The sequence below is a fragment of the Hordeum vulgare genome, chromosome 6H (assembly GCF_904849725.1).
Source record: "Hordeum vulgare subsp. vulgare chromosome 6H, MorexV3_pseudomolecules_assembly, whole genome shotgun sequence".
Taxonomy (NCBI): Eukaryota; Viridiplantae; Streptophyta; class Magnoliopsida; order Poales; family Poaceae; genus Hordeum; species Hordeum vulgare.
Genome location: NC_058523.1, coordinates 545,319,638 through 545,336,628, shown reverse-complemented (window position 1 = coordinate 545,336,628; position 16,991 = coordinate 545,319,638). Strand labels below are relative to the sequence as shown.

Here is a 16,991-nt window from a genome sequence, read left to right as displayed (position 1 = left end):
AGAAATGTTTGTTGCAAATTTTGGCATAATGTGCGATAAAGATGCTTTTACCCCCTCCCTTAGTTTTGCCTTTTAAGCAAAGCCTGCATGCATGCAGTAGCACGCAGCCGGCTCAAACTGAAACTGAAGCGGCAGATGAGTGGCCACGTACGTACGATCGAGACGTGATCAAGTGAAGCACGCTTGGTCCCATCTCCAAAAACAAATAAGCCCAAGGCGTGATCAGCTACAATATTTGTTTGTTGTTGTTGCTGCTTCTGTTGTTGGAGCATTGCGCTTTTGCACAACAACTGACTCTTATCATCTTATGTTTCTTCTCACGCTTTGTGCTCCACGAAACAAACAACCTAGCTACATTTGGTTTCTTCTTGCGAATGGCACAAACTATACAAAGCCTTTTTCTTGCGTGAACACAACCGTGGTACTCACCATGCATGCGACATATTCCGGTACCACAAAGCCCCTGGCGTCCTGATCCAACGGCTCACAGGAGGATCCAACGGTGAGGGTGACCACGTACGTAGCTCCGTTCCAGCCACCGGCCGACTCCATAAATCGAGCCCCAGGGCGAACCATTCTTCTCAAGCTCCTTCCCCGGACAGGACACCACCGATCCTGGTTGGCAACCATGGCAGCCGCTGGCCACCTCATCCTCCTGTCATGCGTGCTCCTTCACGCCCTCCTCGCCGGTCCGGCGGAGGGTCTGGTCCGTGTCGCGCTGACGAAGCGGCCTGCGGACGAGGACGGACGCGTCGTCGCCGGGGAGGACGCGCAGCGCCTCCTCGCGTGGCGGCACGGCCTCGTCTACAACTCCGCCGCCGACGTGCCCAAAGAAGGCGCGGAGGGCCACGTCGTGGCGCTTAAGAACCACCTCAACGCCCAGTACTACGGCGAGATCGCCATCGGGACGCCGCCGCAGAACTTCACCGTCATCTTCGACACGGGCAGCGCCGAGTTCTGGGTGCCCTCCTCCAAGTGCTTTCTCTCGGTGCGTAGCGTAGTACTCCGTTCGTCCTAAAATTCTTGTCTTAGATTTGTTTAAATATGAATGTATCTAGTTAAATTTTAGTATTTAGATACATTTATTTTTAGGTAAAGCTAAGACAAAAATTTTAAGACGGAGGAAGTATTTGGCTTGCTTAGGATTTAGGGTGGGTTGTACACATTTTTGGTTACTTACGCTACTAATAAATTTGCTGCAGATTGCATGCTACCTCCATGCGAGCTACAAGGCCAGCAAGTCCACCACTTACAAGAAGAACGGTTTGTGTCTTCTAATACTCTCTCTGTTTCAAAACAAGTGAGTCGACTTTGTACTGACAGAGGGAGTAGTAATTAATCTGATCATTTCCAATCAGTAGAGTTTTGTGGTGACAGTAGACTTTGCCACTGTTTGCATATATTCCTAAGAAAGTACAACGCTTTCCTCTTTCGTAAAAAAAATTCTCGAGAGTACGCCAATAGCGTATCATATCTTTATAGGAGACATAATAGCGTTTACAAGACGCCAATTGGAATGCGAACATTTTCATTGGGTACACCAACACCAACAAATACAATCAAAGCTACTCTCTCACAAAAGGATCTAATCCTCCTCCACCAAAGCCTGCAAAAGTTTCCACTCCTTGATTTCACTCAGGACAAGAGGGGTCAGTTGTGCTGGTGATTTCTGCTTGTTGATCCTGTTGAAAACTCTTGCATTTCTTTGTTTCCAAATCACCCAAGCAGTCCCGATGACGAATGAGTCAAAACCCCTGCGGATCTTTCCTGAGAATAGCTTCCTCTCAACAAACCACCAGTCTCTAAACGCGCCAGCGGGGCGGTAGCGGAACATTAAGGTGTTAGGAATAATCCCGTAGGATTCATATGACTGGATCTTATGTCTAGCAATTAGACCACCTAAACAATGGAAGTGAGAGATTGGTTCTTACCGCCAATGGTTGACGCCATTGGTGTAGGCGATGCGATGTTCCATGCCTGCTCGATGCAGGCGTGATGCAGGCTCGAGGTAGACGGTCGTGGCGGGAAGCGGCGTCCCTCCGGGCGCCACCGGCACTGCCCTGGAACAGGGACAGAGCTTGGTGATGGTCTTCCCGTCGTGCAGCGCTCCCCCACATCGGATAGGGTTTTAGGGATGTAGGGAGCAGTAGTAGACCGTACATGAATTAGATCTCGCATGCAGGTGCCGGCTGCTCCCCACCCTTTTATGTGCGCTGGCGACAGGGGACCAAAACCACGTTGGTTAGGGTGCCCCAGATCAGGGCGCTTCTGTTGTGACGAGGGAACGTTCGTTGGATCGTGGCCCTCTCTTTTACGTTACTTTGTGTTTATCCTTTGGCCTTTTTCTTTCTTTCTTTCTTTCTTTTCTCTATAGCCCGTTGGGCCTTAGATCAAATACCAACATTCTCCCCCTTGATCGTTAGGCTCATTAACTTTTGTCCATTCTTCATAGGAATGATATACCAGAGCAAGGTGTTACAACGACAAATGAAATGCCGTTGAACCGCTATACTCATAGCACTCATCCTATCTCGAAACGGAATACATATTACTTAATGGGGAGTGGTTATATTAGTGGTCCCATTATTCCAGAATCAAGAGGCTTCCAATAATCCCATGCTGGCTACATGCTCACGAAAAATATTGGGTGGTAAGCCTTTAGTGAGCGGATCCGCAAGCATACGTGTCGTACTGATATGCTTAACATTAATAGTTTGATCTTGGATTCTATGTTGAACAACACGATACTTTAGGTCAATGTGCCTGGCAGCAACACTTGACTTGTTGTTATTGGCATAGAAAACTCTGGGTTCATTATCGCAATACAATGTGAGTGGTTTGGAAATGCTATCAACCACCTTAAGTCCGGGAAGAAAATTCTTTAGCCATACAGCCTGCCCAGTGGCCTCAAAACATGCTATAAACTCTGCCTGCATCGTAGATGAGGCGACTATCGTTTGCTTGGAGCTTTTCCATGATATGGCTCCACCGGCGAGTGTGAATATATAACCTGACGTGGATTTCTTGCTATCCACACACCAGGCAAGATCAGAGTCTGAGTAACCAATAACTTCCAGGTTATCGGACTTCTTATATGTAAGCATGAAATCTTTAGTACCTTGCATATAACGCAAGACTTTCTTTGCGGCCTTGCAGTGGTCCGGTCCTGGATTAGATTGGAATCTGCCAAGCATCCCGGTTACAGAAGCTAAGTCAGGGCGTGTACACACTTGAGCATACATGATGCTTCCGACATTCGAAGCATAGGGAACCGACTTCATCTGATCAGTTTCATTTTGGTTCCTTGGACATTGGAATGTCCCAAACTTATCACCCTTGACTATGGGGGCAGGTGTAGGAGCACTTATGCATATTGTATTTCTTTAGTACTTTCTCAAGGTATGCCTTCTATGATAGTCCTATTGTTCCGTTGGACCTATCTCGATGAATCTCAATGCCAAGGACATACGAGGCTTCATCGAGATCCTTCATGTCAAAATTCGAGGACAAAAATCTCTTGGTCTCTTGCAGCATATCTTTATCACTGCAAGCCAACAGAATGTCATCCACATATAGGACTAAAATTGTGAACCTACTGCCTTTGAACTTAACGTATATGCAGTTGTCCACTTCATTTTCTTTAAAACGAAAAGTTCTAATAACCTTGTCGAACTTTAGGTACCACTGTATTGAAGCCTGCTTCAAGCCATATATGGATTTCTTTAAACGACATGCCATATGTTCTTTTCCTTCCATGAAAAAACCTTCAGGTTGAGTCATGTAGACTTCTTCTTTTAAGTCACCATTCAAAAATGCCGTCTTGACATCCATTTGATGCAGCTCTAAATCATAATGAGCTACAAGTGCCATGACTATTCTGAAGGAGTCCTTTGCCGACACAGGTGAGAAGGTTTCCTTATAATCGATCCCTTCTCTCTGTGTAAAACCTTTTGCTACAAGTCTCGCTTTGAACTTTTCAACGTTCCCTTTGGAGTCATATTTGGTTTTGTAGACCCATTTGCAGCCTACCCTTTTGGCTCCATCGGGAACTTCTGTTAAGTCCCAAACATCATTCGAACTCATAGATTTCAATTCATCTTCCATGGCAACCATCCATTTGGACGCGTCTTCGCTTTTAGTGGCTTCTTTATATGAGGTCGGATCTTGTGCCTTCCCAATGTCATTTTCATCCTCACACATGAAAGTGACATAATCATTTGGGATGGCCTTTTTCTTATCTCGTTGCGATCTTCTCACGGGCTCATTAGTATGCGTGTTTCTTCTTGCCCGAGAAGGTTGAGGATTAACATTAGGTTGAGGATCATCATTTGGTTGGGAATCCTCATCCTGAGGAGGATCTTCATTATGCTGAGGCTCATCGTTAGATTGATGATCCACTTCAGGTTCGGGATCACCAGTCGGTGTCTCATGCGTGATAGTCATAGGGATAAAGCTCTCTCGGATAGTCGGGGATGGGACATATACCCGCTTCTCCTCAAGATCAATTGCCCTAACCTCAGTGACTTCATTATCCTCAAAAATATCGCTTGCCTGGTTTCCACAAACTTGGTGGTGTGACCTGGGCAATAAAAACGGTATCCTTTTCCTCTATGAGGGTACCCAATGAAAAAACAACTAATTGTCTTTGGGTCCAACTTCTTAATTTGTGGATTGAACACTTTAGCTTCAGCTGGGCAGCCCCACACACGCAAGTAATTCATGCTCGGTTTCTTTCCCGTCCACATCTCATAAGGTGTGCTCGGTGCTGACTTAGTTGGAGCAAGATTCAGGATGTGTGCAGCTGTTTTCAATGCCTCCATCCAAAGATTTACTGGTAAGCTTGCATGACTAAGCATGCTTCGTACCATATCCATCAGAGTGCGGTTGCGACGCTCAGCTACACCATTTTTCTGAGGTTCACCGGGCACTGAATATTGGGCAATAATTCCATTTTCATCAAGATGTTTAGCAAACGGTCCTGGAATTTGCCCATAAGGAGCATGCCTGCCATAATATTCTCCCCGCGATCACATCGTACTACCTTGATCTTTAGATCGAGTTGGTTTTCAACCTCTGCTTTATAAATCTTAAATTTGTCCAAAGCTTCGGATCGATCACGTATGGGGTAAATATAGCCATAGCGAGAGAAATCATCCGTGAAGGTAATGAAAGAATCAAAACCATCCACAGATTTTACGTTAAAAGGTCCACATATATCAGTATGTATAAGTTCAAGGGCCCTTGTGGCTCTTACTGTTCCTTTCTTAATTGTTTTTACATACTTTCCCTTAATGCAGTCAATGCAATTGCCCGCGTCAGAGAAATCTAGTGGAGGAAGTATTTCTACTTTAATCAATCGTTCCATTCTCCCCCTCGAAATGTGGCCTAACGGTGCCACAATTTCGAAGAAGGATTGGTACTTCTCCCATTTTTTTCATGATTGCATACATTCATATTCAGCTCATAGAGATTCACACATATAGGATATTCGAAAAGATTCAACATATAAAGTTTGCCTCGTCGAACGGCGAGACCAACATCCTTATTACAATATTTTAAAAAACATTGTTTCTTCCTGAAAGAGCAATGAAAACCATAATCATCTAAACATGAAACTGAAATCAAATTCCTACTTAATGTAGGTACATAAAGTACGTCCTTGAGCTGAAGTAGGAAACCAGTGTGCAACTTCAAGGTGAGGGAGCCCACAGCTTCAACTTCAGCCTCCTTTCCATTTGCGACATTAAGTCTTCTTGAACCCCTTCTTAGGGTATGGCTTGTATGGAATCCCTGCAAGGAATTAGCAACATGCACAGTCGCTCCTGAGTCAATCCACCATGTAGATTCAGAAAAATCGGCATATAGAGATTCATCTACGAGAGTGACCTCATCCTTACCCTTTTTATTCAGCCACTTGAGAAAACCAGGACAGTCTGCCTTGACATGACCTGGCTCTTTGCAAAAGTTGCAAATCATTTCTCTAGCGGCATTTTTGAGATTGAGTGGAGCAGCCGCTGGAGGAGCGGGACGTGAACAGCTTGCCTCATTGCATTGCTTAGGTTTTGGAGGAGTCTTTTTGAAAAACTGCTTTTTGTTGGGCACAATATTGCCAGAGGCATTGTTCTCATGCTTCCTTTTTCCACAGTTAACATGGAAAACTTGATCCTTTTGTTCACTTTTCATTCTCTCTTCCTCCTGAACACAATCCGCAATGAGCTCAGGTAGTTTCCACTTAGTTTCAAGAGAGTTATAATTTATCTTAAATGGATTGAACTGTGAGGGTAGTGACCTAAAAACAAGGAGCACAAGAAGCTCTTCGTTCAAGTCACACTTCATGGGTTTAAGCTTTGCCGCGGCATTGCTCATACTTAATATGTGTTCCCTCACACTTCCTTGCCCATCATATTTTGCAAGCAGCTTGTGTAAAAGCTCATCAGCATACACTTTCTCTGAGCCCTTAAATTGTTCTTCCACCGATTTCAAATATTCGGCGGTATTTTATTTAGTGGGAATAGCCCCTTTAATCTCAGTTGAGATGGAGAAGTTCATAATTAGGAGACCTCTTCCACTGCTCAACTTTAGTGTCATAGGCTTTCTCAAGCTCAGCATACCCAGTGGCACCCTTTGGAGGTTCCTCTAGTTTACTTTCTCTGAGCGCGAGGTCAACCTCATGCCAACCCAAGTTCAATAGCAACGAGTCCTTCCATGTTTGGAAGTTGTTTTCCTGTTAGTGGCTTGATGTTTTCGAAACCACGAGGACCGGAAGCTGTCATAATTTCAAAATATCATAAGTAAAGGGAAAGAACATCATAACTAAATTAAATTGCAGAAAAATTAACCTACGTTGGTTGATCAATTTTCATGCAAAATTTAATTCCAAATTATATCACCGTTGGGCAGAAAATAATAAGGAATTAACATAAAATAAAATATATATGAATCAGAATTGTAAAACAACGTTGGTTGTATTACAAAAATAAAACATCACATTAATATGCCATAAATGACATAAACATTATTTTCATAAAAGTTTTCCAAATAAAATTTCTCGTTGGTTCCATTTTATTCAGAAAACTTAAACATAATTTTTCAACATTATTCTTCTGTTAATTTTCTATTTATAATAGTGCAAAACATTTTTTAGAACAACTTCAGAAAAAGCACTGAATAAAAAGAGAAAATTCGTCTTATTTTGACCCATTATGAGTCCTAGCCCAGCAGACAAAACGTAAAAGAAAGTTAAACATGATTTTTTTTTGTCTGTGGCTAAAACAACTTGGGCCGAAGCCCGTTCATGAAATAGGCCCGTAATCCGGCCGAAGGCCTGTCTGGGCGCCGCTTCGGCTGGACCGTCCGATCGAGCGACCGGCTCGGATCGCCCGCAGAGGAGAGAAAACCGGCAGGGGTCGAAACCCTAGCCCCATCCCCATTTTTTTCCCCAATCCTGTGTCACTCCCGAGTCCCGAGCGACGGCGCCGGCGAGGAGCTGCGCCACAGGCAGCGCCGGCTGGGAGAGCCCGTGCGCACGATTGGGCGTCGAGGCAGCCACGCTCGCCGGAGGAGCGTGCAGTGAGAGCCCGTGCACACGGTGGGGTGTCGTGGCAGCTGCGCTCGCCGGAGCAGCGTGCAGGGGACTTCGTCCCGCGCGCTCCTCCGTCGAGCGTGGCTCCAGTGGCGCATCTAATCGGCGACGGCGACGGCGACGTGCAAGGCGCAGAGCCATGCGATGCAGCCGTCCCGCGCATCTTCCCGCACGCCGTCCCGGAGGACAGCGGCGTTTTGGCCATGGATGCACGCACGGCGACGGCTGCGCGGATCCGAAGGCCGACGTTAATAGGTGAGACCGAAACTTTGCCTCTGATTTGGGACTTTGGCATGATTTCTTTGAAACATTTGACTCCCCTCCTTCTATTTTCTTAATTATGATCCGGAAACAGTGCCTAAAGATCAAAACATAGCGCGGAAACGTGGCATGAACACATTAACAGAACATGGTTTAATCATTCTTGGGAAAACTAGCACTGTCCCGTGGTACTAAGACACCGATAAACATGAAAATTAATCATGAACAGATCAAACTTAGGGATCTAATATAGGCTTAACCGGCTCAAGATACCATTGTTAGGAATAATCCCGTAGGATTCATATGACTGGATCTTATGCCTAGCAATTAGTCCACCTAAACAATGGAAGTGAGAGAGAGATTGGTTCTTACCATCAATGGTTGAGGCCATTGGTGTAGGTGATGCGATGTCCCGTACCTGCTCGATGCAGGCGTGATGCAGGCTCGGGGTAGACGGTCGTGGCAGGAAGCGGCGTCCCTCAGGGCGCCACCGGCACTGCCCTGGAACAGGGGCAGAGCTTGGTGATGGTCTTCCCGTCGTGCAACGCTCCCCCAGACCGGATAGGGTTTTAGGGATGTAGGGAGCAGTAGTAGACCGTACGTGAATTAGATCTCGCACGCAGGTGCCGGCTGCTCCCCACCCTTTTGTGTGCGCTGGCGACAGGGGACCAAAACCATGTTGGTTAGGGTGCCCCCGATCAGGGTGCTTCTGTTGTGACGAGGGAACGTTCGTTGGATCATGGCCCTCTCTTTTACGTTACTTTGTGTTTATACTTTGGCCTTTTTTTTCTTTCTTTCTTTTCTCTACAGCCCGTTTGGCCTTAGATCAAATACCAACATAAGGTTCAGGCTGTCGAAGCAACCATGCCAGACCTCTCTCGCGTAGACGCATTGACAGAGGATGTGATCAACATTGTCCTGATCTTGCAAGCACGAGAAGCAGGCACAGGATTCCTTCTGTATCCCATGTCTAGTTCTCCTGTTAGATGTCCATAACCTGTATTGAACCATGAGCCACGCAAAGATTTTGCAGCGTAGGGGTGCCCAGCTCCTCCAAATGCAATCCGCTGATGCATCTCTCTCCTTTCCCATGCATAGTCTGTCGTAAGTGGCCTTTGTGGTGTAGACTCATGTCGTCTCAGCAGGCCAATGAAACTGGTCTACCACGTTTTCATTCCTCGGAGCGGTGGAGATTGCAAGGCATAAGTGAGCGATATGAATGTGCACCATGAAGTTGATTTCACCAACTACATCCTCGGTCCAGGCATTATTGATTAGCGCTTGCTGGACAGTCCTAGTGTTACGCGCCCTGGTGGCGACCATCTTCCAAAGGCCAGGAGCAATCTCACCAACCGTGAAACCGTGAAGCCATCTATCCTTCCAAAAGAGAATTTGTTCTCCATTTCCGGGAGTGATCTTGATCATGCTGTTAAAGACCAGTTTGGCTTCCTTATCCTCCACCATTGGAATCCCCTGCCATGTCCTGCTAGGGCCAGTTCTTCTAAGCCATTCCCATCTAACGCGGAGTGTGATGGCGTGCAAGCACATGTCCCTCACACCCAAACCTCTGAGGCAGGTGGGGCGGCACACCTTATCCCACGCCATGAGGCAGAGCCCACCATTGACCTCTTCCTTACCAGCCCAGAAGAAGGCCTTCATCCATTTATTTCCTCGAAGACCCAGTTTGGCGCATTGAGCACGAGCAGGTGGTGGATAGGTCTAGCAGGGATAACTGATTTGGCTAGAATCAGACGTCCCGGTCTCTGGATCATACCGCGCTGCCATGCGGGAATGAGCTTTCTAACCTGATCCAAAAGTGGTTGCCAATCAACGCGACAGAGCTTCCTGATTGCCAGCGGGATACCCAGGTATTTGCAGGGGAAATTGTCCAGCCTGCAGTGCAATGCATCCATGCCTCTTAATCCATCCTCCTCAAAGCCCCGGATGAGTATGGCTGTAGATTTTGTGTAGTTGATGCGGAGCCCCGAGGCTTCACCGAATATGTCGAGGAGCTCTTCCACGCAGGTGAGATCCATCTCCGTAGGCCTTACAAACATAGGCACATCATCAGCGTAGAACGAAAGCCTTTGGAGAGGAGAGATTCCTCGGAAACAGCTGAGAATGCCGACCTCTGACGCCTTGCACATGATTGTCGAGAGCGCGTCCATGGCTATCACGAAAAGCAGCGGTGAGACCGTATCGTCTTTTGTGAGCCCCTGCGCGTGGACAATAGATCTGCCCGACACGTCGTTGACACCCAATGCATCCATTTTCTGCCAAAGCCTCGCCTCCTGAGAACCTCGAATAGGAATGGCTAGGAGAGGGAGTCGAAATCCCTAGAGATGTCAAGCTTGAGGAAGGTACCAGGCACTTTCGAAGCGTGAATCTTGCGAGCCACTTGTCGGACCAACAGGTAGTTTTTGTGAATGCTATGCCCCTTGATGAATGTTGATTGGTTGGTGTTCACGATGTCATGCATACTCTTCCTAGGGCGGATGGCCAGAACCTTGGCAAACAGCTTCGAGAAACTATGCGGGAGGCTGATGGGTCTGAAGTCGCGAACCTCCAATGCCTCAGGAGTTTTGGGGATGAGCACAACGTGAGCCTTGTTAAGCTTTCCGAATCCCCGACCATCCTCGACAAACATCTTGAGAAACGCAACCATGATATCATGCTTGATCACCAGCCACGCTTTGTGGTAGAAAAGCCCAAAGAAATCGTCGGTGCCAGGAGCTCTATCCAGGGGGTGTGTCTTTGATGGCCTGCCACACCTCCTCCTCCGTGAAGATCTCCCTCTTAACTCAGAGAGGTCGAGTTGGGACATGCCAAGATACTGGAGATCGAGTGTGTGCGCCCGGGCAGACGCCTTCCCCAGGAGGCTGTTGAAGGCAGCATGGAAAGCATCCTGGATGCTGCTTTGGTCAGTGAGAATCTGGTCGCCTCGTCTCACCCTCGGTATGAAATTTTTTGATCTCCTTCCGTTGGCCACGGCCTAAAACAATTTAGTGTTTGCGTCCCCTTCCTTGATCCACCTGATCCTCGATCACTGTCGTTCAATCGTCCTTTCAAAGGAGGCCATGCCGAGCATGGCGAGTTTGAGTGTTCTTCTTAGCCACAGCTCTTGATTAGGGAGCAGCCACAATTCCTGGGCGCGATCAAGCCTCTGGATAACCCAGTTTGCCACTCCCATGGGAATCTTGATGTCGTCGGCCTTTCTTTGCCCCCAAGCTGGAAGATAAGCCGCCGTGTTACGAAAGAGAGTGTCGAGTCTTTTGAAAGGATCAACGATGTTGCTGTCGCACTGCCATGCCTCTCTGATGGCATCCTCGAATCCCTCCATCTTGGTCCAAAAAACCTCAAACCGAAAGCGCTTCTTGTGCGGATTTTATACATTATGATGATAAAGAAATAATTACCTACTACCTATTATAATGTAGAAACTATAAAATGAAACATATTCCAGTTATTGATAAGCATTGAGATACAACATGATCGCTGTCCTAGCACACACGTTGTCCATGTATTCCTTCAGTTACGCATTAGGCAGGTAAATGGTATTTTCATGAATACAATTTTCATTTCCCCTCTTGGCAGGAAAAAGGGTTGCACTTCATTATGGAACCGGTACAATTTCTGGATATATTAGCCAGGACAATGTCCAAGTTGGTGGCCTAGTTGTAAAAAATCAGGTTTAATTACGCTTTTACTAGAAGTGCACACTTCTTTTTATGTTCTCTAATCTTTCATATGTGTATCTCATTAGTTTGACAGTATACTTGTATTATGATACCCTTTCCAGGATTTCATCGAAGCTACCTTGGAACCGGGTATAACTTTCATGTTTAGGAAATTCGATGGCATTCTCGGTCTTGGGTTTAAAGAAATCGCAAAAGGCAATGTTGAACCTGTCTGGTGAGCAAGGCTATCTCTGTATCAATATCCTAGTTATGGGACATGTTTACATAATATATATAGTGTCAACACTAGATATAAACATATCATTATATATGTGTTGTATGCATGGTGTGTTATTAATATCCAGATATTGCACTGAGGATTCTCCTTTTTTTGCATTTGCATGTCGTATTGCAAAAATGAAAGTACCATGGAATTGGCACACCTTGAATATGAAGCATCACTGACATCACAAGAAAATTTATAGGTACAACATGGTTAATCAACATTTGGTTGGTAGCCCCGTTTTCTCATTCTGGTTCAACCGACATGCCGACAAAGGGCAGGGGGGAGAAATTGTGTTTGGAGGAATTGATCCTAAGCATCACAAGGAAGATCATAAATACGTTCCTATTACTAAGAAGGGATACTGGCAGGTGGGTTTTTTCAGTTAGTTGAGTACTTTAAAATTCAAGAAGTGGTAACTAATTGGTGTCGATAAGCTTTGACTCACCCGTTGCAGTTTTTTTTTCACTTGTTGCAGTTTGATATGGGTGATGTCTTGATTGGAGGAAACTCCACAGGTACCAACGTGCAGAAAAGACAATAATGCCCAATATTGTGATTAATATACTTCTATACCAATTAAAGAATGTTTACAATCATGTTACTTATACTCTCTATGTATTAGGATTATGTGCATCTCGATGTGCAGCTATAGCAGATTCGGGAACTTCGTTGCTTGTTGGCCCCACAGTATGTCTTGGATCTCTGTTTATCTTTATGTACATAGAAGGGAAAAGGCTCTACACCATATGTTCATTGATTGCTTGATAAAATCACATTATCAACATTTATAGTTAACCAATTTTGACGATCCTTGTCCCAAACCTTTGGCATAAGTTTTACATTTTAGCATAGAATGTGCATTGCTACAAGTAAAGATGTATCTTATGATAGGTTTAATTTATAGGCTGTTTTCTTTATTACACTCGTGAGGATTACACTTAAAGGGTAAGAACTAGAGCAAACTGAAGCGTAATACATATAAACTCTCGAATAATTCAGAAAATAACAACTTCTAAAAAGTATATATGTGCCAATAGGTGCATTACATAATGTGGATGTTAGTGAAACAGGGCCTGTTAGACCACATGAAGCATAACACATGCGATATAATTATCCATGTCTCATAGTTTCTACTCGAGTGGGTGCATATTCAATTCTTAGTTTAATATTTGTGTGTCTTAGACAACTAAACCAGCATGAAAATATGCAGGCCATAATTGCTCAGATAAATGAAAAGATTGGTGCGCCTGGAATTCTCAGCCAAGAGTGCAAGGCAGTTGCTTCTCAGTATGGGCAACGGATCTTACAACTGATGCTAGATGGGGTTTGCATATTTTCAAAGGCTTCTTTCTTATTTGATTAATCATATATTAGGATTATAAGTTTATTTTGTGTGGGTCTATGATGCAGATCGACCCGACAAAAATATGTCCTTCTATTGGTCTATGCATTCAGAATGGAACTCAAGGTGTGAGGTGAGAGTTGGGAACTCATGTAATTTCCACACTCATACACATTTTTTGCAATATGTATATTGCTAAATATACATTGACACGTGTAACCAAGAGGCGGGGTACATATCACATGAAATATATACTAACATCTGTAGTGGGGAGATGGGATCTAATTAAGAGCGTCGTGCACAACAAGGCAACTCCTAAATTCAACCTAAACATGATGGAAGTGATACATCAAGGCGACATAACGAGAAATTATTTGATAATATTAAGATAACACTTCCGCAAGTAAGAGAGCAATTCATGTGTGAGTAATTATAGAGTACAAGATTCCAACTTATTTTCTCATCCATTTGAAAAATCGTCTTAGATGGTTCATATTGACTCGTTAAAATAAGTTGCGCCTTTTATGTTGGTATATATATTCAATGTTTACAGTTATTTTGAAATTACTAGTCACTTGATTATGAATATACCATTGCTAGTACTAGGCTATACAATTTCCAAAAGAAAAAGAAATAATTTAGGCAAATTCCATATCAAATGCTTAAATTTTTCTTCAAAAATACCTTCTATAACTAGGAGCGTGGGATTTGACATCACTACCAGAAACAACAGTATCACACAACCTGATGACTACAATGCCTTTTTGTGTTAGAAAATTATAGTTTTCAATGGGTATTCAAGTTATACCCAACTCCTTTGCTACAATTTCCATACTTTGCAACCTACCAAATTTCATTTGAAATTCCACCAAAAATGATTTTCCTGTCTAGCATGAAATAAATATAATATCTTATTGGTCGAAAAGTTCAAGTGCATGAAGTTGGTTTTATGACATGTTTACCTTTCACATTGGTTTACTTATGTCTTGATGATTGACATTATTACATTGTTTCCTCCTGCAATGTAATGGCAGCTTTGGTATTCGGAATGTGGTAGATGATGAAGCTGGGAGATCAAATGATGCCATGTGCCATGTTTGTGAGATGGCTGTTATGTGGGCAAAGAACCAACTTGCACAGGATCGAACACGGGATCTTATATTGAAGTACATTAATAAGGCATGTTTCCTATCTCCTATACCAATGAGAAACTAACACCATAACATAGTCGTATAAACTTTTCTCAATTGGTTTACCTTGTAGCTATGTGACTATATCCCTAGCCCTATGGGAGAATCATCAGTGGACTGCAAAAGACTTGAATCCCTGCCCGACGTCGCCTTCACCATCGGCGGCAAACAGTTTGCGCTCAAACCAGAGGAAGTATTGTTTCTTCTCTATGGTTACCACCTTGCATATTTTTGGTGTGAAATTGCATTCATATTAGATACCAAATCTACCATTGTATTGAGTATCATCATATTAAAGTTTCTAGATGTTCTTTCTTCCCACTACCTTTTGAAGTTTTAGTCCTTAGATCCATAATGTTGATTTTCACCTGATTTTTTAGGCCATCTTTGTACTCTAGAAATTTCATTGTATATTTTTAGTATTCTAAGCTTCAGGTTTCCTCCCTATACATGTATATTCGGACAAAGGAATGCTACCACTACCTTCCATGGATTGCTTTCTTATGCCCGAGTTTCATATGAATTTCAGCATCCGCTCCAACCTTTGTGTACACTCATTTATATAGGACCAAGGAACTTTTCTCGTGTTCCATATAGACAACAACTCTAGCAATTTACATGTGCTTTGCATTCTGTTTCGCACTTGCATCCTATCAAATCAATGGGTTTTGCATTTCGTGTTTTTCAACCATGTAATCCAAATATGCCTTTAAACAAAACAAAGATAACACATCGGGCTTTCTACGCATGAAAGAGAAGTACTACAACTTTCAACACAGCTGTTTCTTAAGCCATTTTTTATATAGAAGTGAAGAGCAACACAAGGTTTATTATTCTACACATATATAGTTTACAACTTTGGTTTAGTGCAACCGCAGCAGACGATAGAACCGGAAGGAAATAAACTATAGAGACCATAGTGGAAATAAAAATGATGGCAAAGTATGCATATTAGATTCTATATTGCTTACAGGAATAATTATAAGTGCTTGAAGAAAACTGATCTCATGCATTCATATTTTATATGTTTTCTCTCCCTCCCTCCTTCCATTATACTAAACTATTTTGGCTTCACATTATTTTTGTTGTTTAGTACATCCTGAAGGTCGGTGACGGAGATGCTACTCAGTGCATTAGTGGATTCATAGCCATGGATATTCCTCCCCCAAATGGTCCTATCTGGTAAAATTCTCTCATAGCTTTTTCATATGAGATCCATCCTGATCATTCTCAAGTGTAGTACGTAAATTTCATAATACAAGTGTATTAGTTTTGTTAGATAATGTATTATTACTACATCGTTTATTAGAAAGCCGCCAAACAATGATTCCACTAAAATTAGGAGAGACAACATTCCTAGCCAATATAAGCAGAGTGTAACATGCCATACAAGACTACTCTTAATACTGGGAAGCCTAACATTGACACTATCCAAATAAAGACATAAACTCGCTGTTGGTACACTCGATGTTCTTATACACAAGCTCCCTCGGCCCTGTACTGCACCTTCTCTAACTACATCCATGACCGCAACCAACTGGTACATGCGCACCGAGAATTTTGCCAATAAAATGTCATTCTCGTCTATCTAAATATGAGATACCTCATCTAGGGGAATCTAGATATCAACATGAATGTTCAGAAGGATCTCGGTAATAGTATGTAATATAGGTTTCCGCCTCCTCCTCACGTTCAATGGTACACTATCATCCTACTCGATCTTGATTGTTTCATTTAATCATTGACCTCATTTTCTTTTGTGATACTTAATTAGTGTGGAACTAATAAAAATACGTTCACCAATTTCAGTTCTTTAGGAATTTGTGAGATTTATCTGATTATATATGGTCTTTTGTTTTGTTAAAAACGTTCAAAATACTCAGACTCGTGGAACTTACTCTTCTCGACTCTGAAAACGATAACTTTTTTGTCATAGGATCTTGGGCGACATATTCATGGGAGCCTATCACACTGTCTTCGACTATGGCAACATGAAGGTTGGCTTTGCGAAGGCGGCATAGGTAACCAGACGAGCCGCAAAGGATTTGTCTTTCATGACATTTTCTTATAGATGTTTCATAATTCCCGTGTGGTTTAAGATAATAAACATGTATGTGTTTCAAATTGGCCAAGATACAGTCATAATTCAATATGGGAAGGATTAATATTTAGTTGCCCCTGTGAGGTGCAGGCTTCGGTATTATTGTTCTTATTGAGGTGAATGGTAAAATGAAAACAGGGGCAACAATGAACTAAGTTGCACAAATAAAACTCAAATATGCGACCATACGCCATCCGACGCACTTGGGTTGTTGGCTCAGACCGTGTCGTCGAGTACTTTCCGACGACACGCGACGACCGACGACGAACGACGATGACGAACGAAGCTCGCTGACGAACTCGACGAGATACTTTACGCTGAGATGCGTTGTATGTAGCTAGCCTAATTTCTTCAAGGCACGTCCTACACCAAGCTAGCTAGCTCGATCTTGTTGATCGATTCTTGCCGCCGGCCGGGACTACACCAACGCACACATATGAATCGCTAGACGAGATTGATGGCCACAGGTACGTATCGTACCTGGTGTTTTGCTTTATTGCTTTGGTCTTGATCTAAGATTACAGGGGACTAGATGCATGTATAAATAGTAGC

At 43.6% G+C, this 16,991-nt stretch overlaps 1 protein-coding gene across 1 annotated transcript; it reads left to right on the top strand.

Annotated features, from left to right (window-relative positions):
- Positions 1 to 570: 570 nt before the first annotated feature.
- On the top strand, positions 571 to 16,509 carry LOC123404415 (aspartic proteinase oryzasin-1-like). The gene is made up of 13 exons (XM_045098339.1): positions 571 to 988; positions 1,203 to 1,263; positions 11,438 to 11,532; positions 11,643 to 11,755; positions 12,006 to 12,174; positions 12,282 to 12,321; positions 12,429 to 12,493; positions 13,017 to 13,130; positions 13,217 to 13,281; positions 14,183 to 14,327; positions 14,412 to 14,531; positions 15,432 to 15,520; positions 16,275 to 16,509. Exons 1-13 carry the CDS (start codon positions 629 to 631, stop codon positions 16,357 to 16,359), a joined length of 1,521 nt encoding a protein of 506 aa, XP_044954274.1. The 5' UTR covers positions 571 to 628; the 3' UTR covers positions 16,360 to 16,509.
- Positions 16,510 to 16,991: the final 482 nt, after the last annotated feature.